At 44.2% G+C, this 13,274-nt stretch overlaps 1 protein-coding gene across 1 annotated transcript; it reads left to right on the forward strand.

The window, feature by feature from the left end:
* Window positions 1-3,400: 3,400 nt before the first annotated feature.
* Window positions 3,401-9,809, forward strand: LOC121550866 (retinol dehydrogenase 8). The gene is made up of 6 exons (XM_041863261.2): window positions 3,401-3,803; window positions 6,710-6,871; window positions 7,722-7,901; window positions 8,043-8,136; window positions 8,271-8,454; window positions 8,677-9,809. Exons 1-6 carry the CDS (start codon window positions 3,698-3,700, stop codon window positions 8,902-8,904), a joined length of 954 nt encoding a protein of 317 aa, XP_041719195.1. The 5' UTR covers window positions 3,401-3,697; the 3' UTR covers window positions 8,905-9,809.
* The last annotated feature ends 3,465 nt before the right edge of the window (window positions 9,810-13,274 follow it).

Consider the following 13,274-nt stretch of genomic DNA (forward strand, 5'->3'; position numbering starts at 1 on the left):
ATTTGATTCCACTTCAAATACCAAATCATCTATCATTTTCAGTGAAATTAGTAGAAACAGCATTGACAGTGAGTCAGATATAAATCTGAACTGAGGGATAAATAGAACTGATGGTTCCATCCAAAAGGCATACGTTTAGTATCCTTCAACTCAGCATACAGGAAATTGACTATTAGCCTCTTATGGAAAAGACGGCTCCTGTCAGAACTGTGACTGAACTCCCAAGAAGAGGATGAGGGTCTGATGTGGCGCAGGGCCCAGCTGGGGTACAGTGAGATGTCACTGGGAAAAGGGCAGAGGTCAAATAGAAGATTGGGGAGCGGTCTTTTGGCAACACGTTTCCTTACGGTACTTTATCTCACCTGTCTGCGTCGGGAGGGGAGGAAAGTGACAGGGGAGACGTGGTAGGAAGGTAAAGGAGGACTGAAAGATGGAGACAAATTGGAGGCTGAAGGAAGTGGAGTAGGAGAAAGTGGAGAGCGAGAAAAGAGGAGGATTTACACATGGCTCTGAGGGAGGAGTGGCGTGACAGGGGATAACAACGTGTATGGGCCTGCACCATTCCCTCTGATCCTCTCTCTCTCCTTTTCTACCTCTCTCTCTCTCTCTCTCTCTCTCTCTCTCTCTCTCTCTCTCTCTCTCTCTCTCTCTGTGTCTGCTGTCTTAAAATACAAGAGTGATAGCTAGAAGGCTGCTGACAACATTCCCTCCCCAGCAGCTCTCCTAATGTGTCTACCTCCACACACACCTGTCCACAGTCTCCCCAGGCAGGGGGAACGGCAAGCCAGGAACTCCCCCCCGCTCCTGCCCCCTTTTCACCTCAACTGGCTGCTCAGGCTCAGCCCACCTCTACCGACAGACAGTCTCTGGAGCAACACAAACACACATCAGACATTCCCACACCCAAATGTTACAGGATGGCTGTAAAGTGTCATTGATGGTTTGTGTTTTCTTGTCCTAAGTCTGAAAAGTAGATCTACAGTAGATCTACAGTACCGGTACAATTCTTAGAAATGTATGTTTTTTTTATCCATTGAGAAGATGGGGAGCACATGCGGATATCATAAAGAGTCTATCAATAGTTTGTAAATGGTTCATTATTATCATATAAACCATTTAAAACTATTGTTACCCTAACCATTATCAGTCAACATCTAATAAAAGTTGTTCTCTGGTTTCCCCCGATTTTTTCGCTTTTTGGGGGGTAGGGATTACATTGCGTAATGCTCTGTGTCGATGGTGGTAGAAAAGTGCTTCCCAACCAACGTTTTTTTCCCATTCTGTTTCTCTGCACTGGTCTACTGCTGTCTATTTTCTCCCATGTGTCTTGTATGTGTCATGTGCTTGCGGTCACATTTTTCACAGCAAGGCTAAACTGGTGTCCACTCTATCAGGCTGTTGGCTGAAGAATGACCGTTTGTGCATCCATCCAGGATTACAGTCATAGTTGACATATGCCTCCCCTCAGGAAGAATACCTCCTTTCGAAGTTATGACAGAAATTAATAACCGCCTGAGAAGGAGGAGAGGGAGGCTCTCGGCCATAGAGGCCTGTCCATAAATAACTTGAAAGAAGAGACAAACAGTCTAGCTAACCTATCTAACTTCTTCTATGTTTGACTGGATCGTCCTGTACTCATATACTGTCCTAACAGGTGTGTATGTGTGTGTGTATGTCTGTCTGTGTGTGTGTATGTGTGTGTATGTGTGTGTGTGTGTGTGTGTGTGTGTGTGTGTGTGTGTGTGTGTGTGTGTGTGTGTGTGTGTGTGTGTGTGTGTGCGTGTGTGCGTGTGTGCGTGTGTGTCCGTGTGTGCGTGTCCTCTATACCTATCCTGCGGTAAGAACAGTCATTTCTGTAGCCTATGTTACGTAATTCCTATGTGTGGACTATAAAGACTGGGGGGGTGTTCATGAATACTGTACATTACAGGTTTGTTTGAGGTTAAATGCACAAAGCATAGGAGATGGATAGATATTCTGAGAGAGAGACAGGAAGAGACAGGAAGAGAGATGGTTTCAGCTCACCTCTCTGGCCATGCAGCTGTGGCAATAACATATTGAGTGTCCAACAAGCCCTAACATGGTTGTGACCTTTGTACTCCGACCCAATCACCATCGCTACGGAAACCAGCCTGGTTTTACAATCTTATCATATGCACCTTGACACCTTGCTAAGCCCACCTTGAGCAGAATTCCCATGTTCAAACAAGGCAATGTCTCCAAGCCAAAGCAACACATAACCATTACTCAAAACTGACAGACCACTACTGCACTGACTACAAACACATGCTGCTTCTTCTACCTACATAGACTTAAAATACTGCCCCTAAAACAGCGTGACTGAATTACCATCAATTACCTTTCTTCAGCATTGGATGCGACACAGTAATAGGAATAATAACTAAATGGGAGAAGCTTCGTCTGTTCCAAACCCTTTCATAGTGTATGTGTGTAATGGTTCATTTCGCCAGCAGATGGCAGGAGAGCTCCAGCGCTGTACCGCATCTAGATTATACAACATTGCTGAAGGAGAGCTGAAGCCACACCAGTGTGAAATTTGAATATGGTGACGTGACGTTGGACTCAATGGTCGACGAAAATAGACACCACAATATTGAACTTTGCGCTTGACCTTCAATTGTTTTCACACTTTAATCTATAGGGTACTCTTTCTTTTTAAATTGTATAGTCAAATTGAAATTAAAAAGTCTAATAGCATCACACAATTCTGATATAGGTTTCTACATTTGCCTGGTTTCAGCTAAAGTTGTTTTTCTTAATATTTATTTATTTTAGTAAGAATAATACCCTATGAAATATTTGTTTATTTATGCCAAAAGTAGGCCTATAAATCTGGGTTTTATGACTACATATAAAATCAGCCAGGTCTCATAGACTAGACATAACATAGTAAATGTAAATCCGGGTTTGGTCAAATTAGTATGATATGTTAAGTTTGGTATGGTTACATAACGTTAGCTTTGGCAACCTAGACACCTAGCTAAATTGGAATTTGTAACATATCATACATTTAGAAAATGCGTAGAATAGCATACATTTTTTAAATTAATAACATATTGTACGAAATTCTATTCGTAACATATAATACGAATTGTAATTCGTAAAATAGCCTAATCATACGAAATAGATTATGGACATCCACAAATTAATACCATACAAAACGTAATATTGGACTAAATAAAGTATCTCAGATTTGCATAGCCTTCAGAATAATACGAAATGCACTGAGACCAGGTTGCAGCAATAGGTAGGCCTATGTGTGACAGATGTGAAACCAGCAAAACACAGCAACATTAAACATAGGCTCTACTGGGAAATAACTATTTATTGAGGCTGTTGTTCAAAATTGCATGAAAAACGCTTATCAATTTAACCCCTACCCATATGTTAGGCTGCCACACACTGTAAAACAGGGATTAAGTTAGGCTATTTTTTTTTATCAATTCAGGGCAAGCAGCACTTATCAGATTTAAAATTCTGCTGGCAGTCGAGTTTGCGAGGTGACACGTCTTTTTTAGTAAACGATTTTATAGGACATGTGACTAAATTACCCGCTCACATGGCCGCTGTGTTTGCATGATCCGCTTTAGTTTTTAAAGTCCGGTGCTCGGGCTCGCTCTGCAACAACCATCCGGAGCAGAAGACCACTAAAACACACGACCTAACCGGACAAGCCATGGCGAGCAGTGGACAAAAAGTAGTCCTGATCACCGGTTGCTCCTCCGGCATCGGGTTACGAATCGCCGTCCTGCTAGCCAAAGATGAAAAGAAGCGTTACCATGGTAAATGCGCTTTCTTTACATTGTTTATCTGCCTTTAACTTCAAAAACTTGATCCGACATGCAGCTAAAATCCCTCTGATCTTTGTTTGAATCCTTATGGAATATGTTTTGTGTACAAATGGGGTCATCAGCAGTCTATCTATCCAAAACAACTTTTACGCGCAGGTTTGACCTTTGCGGCAAAAAATTATAGCCTACTTTTAGACTAAATCTCCTATTGCTAGTGTTTTAAAAATATATTTCCTATCGTGAGCCCTCTGGTTCTCTATCCCCCTTGATTCAGCTATTATCATCTGAAAGCAGAGTTTCCAGGGTATGGCTCTGCGAGGATGCCGCTTGCCAGGCAGGGATCATAAAAGAGACTGCCAGTTCTCTTTCAAGTGACTTCTCTTGTACAAAGCCCCCTTTATCGCACTGAAGCCCCGGTTTAGTGCCGTGTCGAATGCGCCTATAGTCCCCTCTCTGGAGCGAGTGTTGAAAGAGGGACAAAGTTTGAGACCTGTACAAGCGAGGGTTCACTAGCAAGGCTTGTTTGAAGTCTTCATCCGGGCTCAGCGGAGCTCGGGGCTCGTCGTGGACATTGTTCGTTTGTCATCCACTTTCTAGCTACAGACATCCCATCATTAATGGCAGTCTAGGGTTACGTAGAATTGTTCTTTCTTTGAGGGTAGTGGGGTCTTGGGATTTATTGCCGTGAAATAGAGGAGCGCAACAGAAGCGATTAACAGCTCCCTCAACAGTACTCAGGGTTGAATCATTCTCGTTGAACTGTGACCTGCTTCCAAGAGAGACCACATTGCAGAAAATAACTTGATCTGTTCTCTCTGGAGGATCAGGAAAATCCAGATTAAATATTGTGCTGTTATTCTGAGTATTAATTGGTAGCAGTGACATTTGCCAACTACAGAGAAACCTCAACAATCCCAGTTCATGGCAGTGGTTCCATTCAAGAATGTTTACTAAGCTGTTGCCCAAGAATAATTCCAACAACAACTGAAAGAACAATGCAACTGTTGTTCTGTTGAAACTCATAAATCTCTCTGTTGCTTTACAGACACCCAATTCTGTCATCATGAAGATCTCACTCATATGTGTACAACACGTACCCTCTATAGACAGTATACAGTATACAGTCGAAGCTGGCACTATCTGTCATAGTTCTCTACTAGCAATTCCACACCCTCACTAGTAAAGCGGATATGAGCAGCGCTTATTCTATTCACACATTATTCCATGCTCTTCCACTCACTCCATAGATACTGGATTGTCAGTGGGGGTTTGGGTCAGAGGTTACAGAACCAGATGAGATAAGAGGATGTCTTCATTCATCAAGGACAGCACGTCTTCAGATCAGTGCCTGATTAGAACTGTTGATTTCCACCATTGATCTCCATTGTGTAATACTGCTGTCTCTCTATTTCTTTGTTAGATCACATCAATAAACACAGAGGTTATTGACCTCACTGTAAACTTGGAATGGAGAATGTCAAGACACAAGATGCAAACATGTTGATAACCTTTCTGTACATACTGTAGATGGTAGATACTATGTGTTACTCTATGTAGGTTAATGTCTCCCAGGTCCAGAGTTTAAAGGGAATCAATAGTGCGTTACACAAGCGGATGGATGTGGAATAGACCCACTGACCTGCATGGCTGTTGTGTGTGTGTGTGTGTGTGTGTGTGTGTGTCTGTCTGTGTACGTGTACGTATATACCTGTGTCAAAGTCTACTATATCTGCTTATCTATGTGTCAGTGGGTCAGTCATCAGTCTGTTCCCTGTAGTCTCATATATCTCAGATATATTGCTCTCTCTCTCTGTCTCTCTCTCTGTCTTTCTCGCTCTGTCTCTCTCGCTGCGTCTCTCTCCCTCTGCCTCTCTCCCTCTGCCTCTCGCTCTCAATTCAATTCAATTCAAAGGGCTTTATTGGCATGGGAAACATACTTTTAGCCATGTAGTTTATGTGAACACCTGCTTGTCGAACATCTCATTCCAAAATCATGAGCATGAATGTTGAGTTGGTCCCCCCTTTGCTTCTATAACAGCCTCCACTCTTCTGGGAAGCTTTCCACTAGATGTTGGAACATTGCTGCGGGGACTTGCTTCCATTCAGCCACAAGAGCATTAGTGAGATTGGGCACTGATGTTGGGCGATTAGGCCTGGCTTGCAGTCAGCGTTCCAATTCATCCCAAAGGTGTTCGATGAGGTTGAGGTCAGGGCTCTGTGCAGGCCATTCAAGTTCTTCCACACCGATCTCAACAAACCATTTCTTTATGGACCTTGCTTTGTGCACAGGGGCATTGTCCTGCTGAAACAGGACAGGGCCTTCCCCAAACTGTTGCCACAAAGTTGGAAGCACAGCATCATCTAGAATGTAATTGTATGCTGTAGCGTTAAGATTTCCCTTCACTGGAACTAAGGGGCCTAGCCCAAACCATGAAAAACAACCCCAGACCATTATTCCTCCTCCACCAAACTTTCCAGTCGGGCAGGTAGTTTTCTCTTGGCATCCGCCAAACCCAGATTAGTCCGTCGGACTGTTCAAAAATGAACAGTAAACATTACACTCACAAGTTTCAAAGGATTATAGACATTTCAGATGTCATATTATGGCTATGTACAGTGTTGTAAGGATGTGCAAATAGTTAAAGTAATATGTGTTGTATTTACAATGGTGTTTGTTTTTCACTGGTTGCCCTTTTCTTGTGGCAACAGGTCACAGCAGTTGATGCGTATGGGAAGACCCTCATGCTGCTGCCTCTGGATGTGTGCAGCGATGAGTCAGTCAAGCAGTGCATCAACAGTGTCTCTCTCTCTCTCTGAATCTCTCTCTCAATCCTCTCTCTCTGCCTCTCTCTCTCTCCCTCCCCTCTCCCCTCTCTCTCTCTTTGTCTCTCTCCCAGTCATTGCCACCATGCGTGACCTGAAGAAGAAGGATAAACTGGTGGAGGCAGCAGGTGATGTGTATGGGAAGAGCCTCATGCTGCTGCCTCTGGACGTGTGCAGTGATGAGTCAGTCAAGCACTGCATCAACAGTGTCAAGGACCGCCATATTGATATCCTCAGTGAGTTAACAGGGCTGGAACTAACGAGCTAAACCTCCTGCCCTGGCCTTTTGTGTGGCAATGACCTGATCTCTAGCCTTGGGACAAATAGCCTCGCCTTTTTTGTGTGTGTTTGAATGTGTTTGTGACAGGGCATGCGTTCATCCTGCATTCGTCTAGGCCAGGGGGATTAAACTCTTACCCTACGAGGTCCAAAGCCTGCTGGTTTTCTTTTCTACCTGATTATTAATTGCACATACCTGGTGTCCCAGGTCTAAATCAGTCCAATGAAAAAATGCAGTAGAACTGTCTTCGAGGTCCGGAGTTGAGTTTGAAGGGTCTAGGCCTATGTGTATATATGCACCTTATAACTCTAACATCTGTTTCAACTGGTGGACTCTGATCTTCCAGGAAAACTGGTTCATGTTTCTATTCATAGGTTCACTCCTGACCCTCCACTCCCCGACACTACCACATCTACCCTTAATACAACAAAAACAGCCCTCTCTATTTATCTCAGTCATGTGCTGACACCTAGTGGTGACAGTGAATAGTGCAATCACTATCTGACCAATGGAGTTCATGTCACACAGAAAAAAATAATGCATTCTTCCCTAAAGTATATCAAGACACAAAACTAGTGTTCATACAATTTTTTAAAGTTGATGTAACCTTTATATAGCTAGACAAGTCAATTAAGACCAAATTCTTATTTACAATGACGGCCTACAAAACATCAGTTGTGACTAAAGCATTAGAGCCTCAGCTCTAAACCTTAACTATAGGTGTCTGTATAGAAGGCTACTGTATAGTATCGGTAGAGTAACTACAGGTCTATAACCCTTGCCTCTATATGTGTGTCTCCCCTCAGTCAACAATGCAGGTGTGGGCTTGTTGGGACCAGTGGAGAGCATCAGTATGGAGGAGATGAAGAGGGTGTTTGAGACCAACTTCTTTGGCGTGGTGAGGATGATTAAAGAGGTCATGCCTGACATGAAGAAGAGGCGGGCAGGACACATCGTGGTCATGAGCAGTGTTATGGGTCTACAGGGTAAGACTGGCATGACAATGATAGATGGGTTGGCCAACGCACATACAGATCTAGACCAGCAGGCTAACTGTAAAAGCTGTAGATTCTGGTCCTGCTCTCTGACTACCATTTATCCTGACCCTGAGTCTGCTCTGCCTGTAGGTGTAGTGTTCAACGATGTCTACACTGCCTCCAAGTTTGCCATGGAGGGCTTCTGTGAGAGTATGGCAGTCCAACTGCTGAAGTTCAACGTCCAGTGAGTTTCTCTCAGTCTGTCTTGTACTTCTGGTATCCAATGACTCAATACCTGGTTACTGTGTCAGCAAAAATAAAGAATTGGTGTTACTGTGTAATAGATGAATAAAGATCTATTCTATTCTCTCCGGTCAGTTTGTCTATGATTGAGCCAGGGCCGGTGCACACGGAGTTTGAGACGAAGATGATGGAGGACGTGGCCAAGATGGAGTACCCAGGAGCTGATGCAGACACTGTGCGCTACTTTAAAGATGTTTACCTGCCCTCCTCCAAGGATATCTTTGAGGCCATGGGCCAGACCCCAGAGGACATCGCCAAGGTTAGTGAACACTCTCCCCTCCCTGTGTCACCCTTTGGTTCATGGGAATTTGAGCTTGCCTAGTGTAATGGAACCAATGGAATAGTCCCGAAAGTGCAAATCCCATCCCATCTGGCGCTCCAGACAAACAAACACTGAAAGTATTTGAAAGAAACTCAGGTGTACTATTAACACCCAATGATGTCCTCCCTGTCTCTATCCCACTCTCTCTGTCCCATGTAGTGCACTAAGAAGGTGATCGAGTCAAGTAACCCTCGCTTCAGGAACTTAACCAACAGCCTGTACACGCCCATCGTAGCCATGAAGTACGCCGACGAGACAGGCGGCCTGTCGGTTAACACCTTCTACAACCTGCTGTTCAACTTCGGCCCCCTCATGCACATCACCATGAGCATCCTTAAGTGCCTGACCTGCAGCTGCCTGCGCAGACGCACCATCTCACCAAACTGAGAGAGGAGAGACTGTGTCTGGGTCTGAAATGGCACCCAATTCCCTATATTGTGCACTACCAGGGTGAAAAGTAGTACATTATATAGGGATAGGGTACCATTTTGGACGCACCCTGTGAGAAATATACAGTGGCGTAGCTGCATTACTGACACCCAAACATCCCCCTCTCCCAGGAGTAATGGCTAACCAGGTAGACTAGACTGGACCACCTGGGGGAAGGAGGGGCCAGGTAGTTCTCAGAGAGAGAGGCCATGAGAGAACCAGGATAAGCTTTGGCCAAGCAACCCACACAATTGCACAAACACAGACAGTACAGTGTGACCTCATACATGGGGCTAGGAGTTTTTTCTGGTCAGATCATGTGATCAGGAAAAACTCCTCTTCATACATACACATGGTTACACACAAACAACTTACCCACAAACACAGCCATGCATCTCCTCAGTCCCGGTCTTTTGAGGTGCTGCTGGGCAATGACACTGTCTGTCCATCCATCCGTCCATCTTTCTGTCTGTCCATCCGTCTATCTGTCTGTCTGTGGACGGAAAAACAAAGCACACAAAACTTAACCAGTTACAAAAAATTACAAAAAACAACAGCTTTACAATCACAGTGAAAGCGTAACATAGCACCCAATGAACTTAAGACTCAGGCCTTGCTAAACTCTTAGGACAATGCAGTATTTAGCTCTGAGTTACAAAGAGTCTACTAGATTCCTTCATTGTACATTTGATTTGATGTATGTCTTTATAATAGTATTGTTGTTCTGCTGTTTAATATTATTCCTGCATCTTTTTATAAGCTGAATGTGTGGTTTTTAAAAGTTTGTGAATGGATAGATTGTTGATATCTTATTTTTTAAAGTAATTAATTGATTTAGAAATAAACTTCTTGATTCACTCTGAGAGAGACTGCATTTTTCATAATGGCATTGTAATGATAAGGCATTTAGCTCAATGTCTGGTGGGGTTTCACGAGAGCGTTGTTTCCATTGTGCCTGCAGGACTCTTTGTGAACCAGTGGGGGGCAGTAGATCACTGTGTTCTCTCTAGCTGTACCATCAGCTGGGGTGGGATTCCACTACAGAGGCCACAGCACACACAGCTCAGTGAGCACGAGACCCGTTGTCAGGATTACAAAGAGACAACTTGACTGGTGTTTAGGGATGGAGATCATTGTAGCCATATGATATTGGCTAGTTTTTTGGGGGGGTTGTAAGTCTTGATTAAGGTTATTGTTCTTTGAAGTTACTGATCTCTGTGGATTGGGACTGGATAATGTTTTTCTAGGGTCTGAGTGAATGTTTCCAATCACTAGTGTTGAAAGTTGTTCTATGTGTGGTTCGGCTGGGGAACCAGTGAATGACAGCGTGTGAGAGAATGTTTGTTTGCAAATGACCATGGAAATGTAAACTAATCTGAGATCTGTCTCCTTACACTCATAGCCAATAGGCCTATTGATGCATGAGTCCTACTATTAAAACAATCACATATTTAGCAGATGTTATTGCAGGTGTAGCAAAATGCTTGTGTTCCTAGCTCCAACAGTGCAGTAGTATCTAACAATTCACAACAATATACACATATCTAAAATACAGTAGAATAGAATACAGTATATACATATGAGATGAGTAAAGCAGTATGTAAACATTATTAAAGTGGCCAGTGATTCCATACAGTGGCTTGTGAAAGTATTCACCCCTCTTGGAATTTTTCCTGTTTTGTTGCCTTACAACCTGGAATTAAAATGGATTTTTTGGAAGTTTGTATAATTTGATTTACACAACATGCTTACCACTTTGAAGATGCAAAATATTTTTTATTGTGAAACAAACAAGAAATAAGACAAAAAAACAGAACTTGAGCGTGCATAACTATTCACCCCCCCCAAAGTCAATACTTTGTAGAGCCACCTTTTGCAGCAATTACTGCTGCAAGTCTCTTGGGGTATGTCTCTATAAGCTTGGCACATCTAGCCACTGGGATTTTTGCCCATTCTTCAAGGCAAAACTGCTCCAGCTCCTTCAAGTTGGATGGGTTCCGCTGGTGTACAGCAATCTTTAAGTCATACCACAGATTCTCAATTGGATTGAGGTCTGGGCTTTGACTAGGCCATTCCAAGACATTTAAATGTTTCACCTTAAACCACTTGAGTGTTGCTTTAGCAGTATGCTTAGGGTCATTGTCCTGCTGGAAGGTGAACCTCCGTCCCAGTCTCAAATCTCTGGAAGACTGAAACAGGTTTCCCTCAAGAATTTCCCTGTATTTAGCGCCATCCATCATTCCTTCAATTCTGACCAGTTTCCCAGTCCCTGCCAATGAAAAACATCCCCACAGCATGATGCTGCCACCACCATGCTTCACTGTGGGGATGGTGTTCTCGGGGTGATGAGAGGTGTTGGGTTCGCGCCAGACATAGCGTTTTCCCTGATAGCCAAAAAGCTAAATTTTAGTCTCACCTGACCAGAGTACCTTCTTCCATATGTTTGGGGAGTCTCCCACATGCCTTTTGGCGAACACCAAATGTGTTTGCTTATTTCTTTCTTTAAGCAATGGCTTTTTTCTGGCCACTCTTCCGTAAAGCCCAGCTCTGTGGACGGCTTAAAGTGGTCCTATAGACAGATACTCCAATCTCCGCTGTGGAGCTTTGCAGCTCCTTCAGGGTTATCTTTGGTCTCTTTGTTGCCTCTCTGATTAATGCCCTCCTTGCCTGGTCCGTGAGTTTTGGTGGGCGGCCCTCCCTTGGCAGGTTTGTTGTGGTGCCATATTCTTTCAATTTTTTAATAATGGTGCTCCGTGGGATATACTGAGATCATGTGACAGATCATGTGACACTTAGATTGCACACAGGTGGACTTTATTTAACTAATTATGTGACTTCTGAAGGTAATTGGTTGCACCAGATCTTATTTAGAGGCTTTATAGTAAAGGGGGTGAATACATATGCACGCACCACTTTTCCGTTATTTATTTTTTAGAATTTTTTGAAACAACTAATTTTTTTCATTTCACTTCATCAATTTAGACTATTTTGTGTATGTCCATTACATGAAATAAAAATAAAAATCAATTTAAATTACAGGTTGTAATGCAACAAAATAGGAAAAAAGCCAAGGGGGATGAATACTTTTGCAAGGCACTGTATCTATGTATATATGGCAGCAGGGTTGAGTAACCGGGTGGTAGCCGGCTAGTGATGGCTATTTAACAGTCTGAAGGCCTTGAGCAAGAAGCTGTTTTTCAGTCTCTCGGTCCCAGCTTTGATGCACCTGATGCACCTCACCTTCTGAATGATAGCGGGGTGAACAGGCCGTGGCTCGGGTGGTTGATGTCCTTGATTATCTTTTTGGCCTTCCTGTGACATCGGGTGCTGTACGTGTCCTGGAGGGCAGGCAGTGTGCCCCAGGTGATGCGTTGGGCAAACCGCACCACCCTCTGGAGAGCCCAGTGGTTGCGGGCGGTGCAGTTGCAGTACCAGGCGGTGATACAACCCGACAGGATGCTCTCAATTGTGCATCTGTAAAAGTTTGTGAGGGTCTTAGGGGCCAAGACGAATTTCTTCAGCCTCCTGGGGTTGAAGAGACGCTGTTGCACCTTCTTCACCACACTGTCTGTGTGGGTGGACTATTTCAGATTGTCAGTGATGTGTACGCCGAGGAACTTGAAGCTTTCCACCTTCTCCACTGCGGTCCCGTCGATGTGGATAGGGGCGTGCTCCCTCTGCTGTTTCCTGAAGTCCACGATCAGCTCCTTCGTTTTGTTGACGTTGAGGGAGAGGGCCCTCACCTCCTCCCTGTAGGCTGTCTCGTCATTGTTGGCCTACTACTGTTGTGTCATCTGCAGACTTGATGATTGAGTTGAAGGCGTGCGTGGCCACGCAATCATGGGTGAACAGGGAATACAGGAGGGGGCTGAGCACGCACCGTTGTGGGGCCCCCGTGTTGAGGATCAGCGAAGTGGAGGTGTTGTTTCCTACCTTCACCACCTGGGGGCGGCCCGTCAGGAAGTCCAGGACCCAGTTGCACAGGGCGGGGTTCAGACCCAGGGCCCCGAGCTTAATGATGAGCCTGGAGGGTACTATGGTGTTGAAGGCTGAGCTGTAGTCAATGAACAGCATTCTTACATAGGTATTCCTCTTGTCAAGATGGGATAGGGCAGTGTGCAGTGCGATGGCGATTGCATCGTCTGTGGATCTATTGGGGCGGTAAGCAAATTGAATTGGGTCTAGGGTGACAGGTAAGGTAGAGGTGATATGATCCTTAACTAGCCTCTCAAAGCACTTCATGATGACAGAAGTAAGTGCTACGGGGGCGATAGTCATTTAGTTCAGTTACCTTTGCTTTCTTGGGTACAGAAACAATGGTGGACATC

This window comes from Coregonus clupeaformis, chromosome 35 (genome assembly GCF_020615455.1).
Source record: "Coregonus clupeaformis isolate EN_2021a chromosome 35, ASM2061545v1, whole genome shotgun sequence".
NCBI lineage: Eukaryota > Metazoa > Chordata > Actinopteri > Salmoniformes > Salmonidae > Coregonus > Coregonus clupeaformis.

Coding starts and splice junctions, on each gene's coding strand:
- LOC121550866 (XM_041863261.2), top strand. CDS start 3,698: ATGGCGAGCAGTGGACAAAAAGTAGTCCTGATCACCGGTTGCTCCTCC. Junction 8,137..8,270: donor CTGCTGAAGTTCAACGTCCA/GTGAGTTTCTCT, acceptor CTCTCCGGTCAG/TTTGTCTATGATTGAGCCAG. Junction 8,455..8,676: donor CCCCAGAGGACATCGCCAAG/GTTAGTGAACAC, acceptor TGTCCCATGTAG/TGCACTAAGAAGGTGATCGA.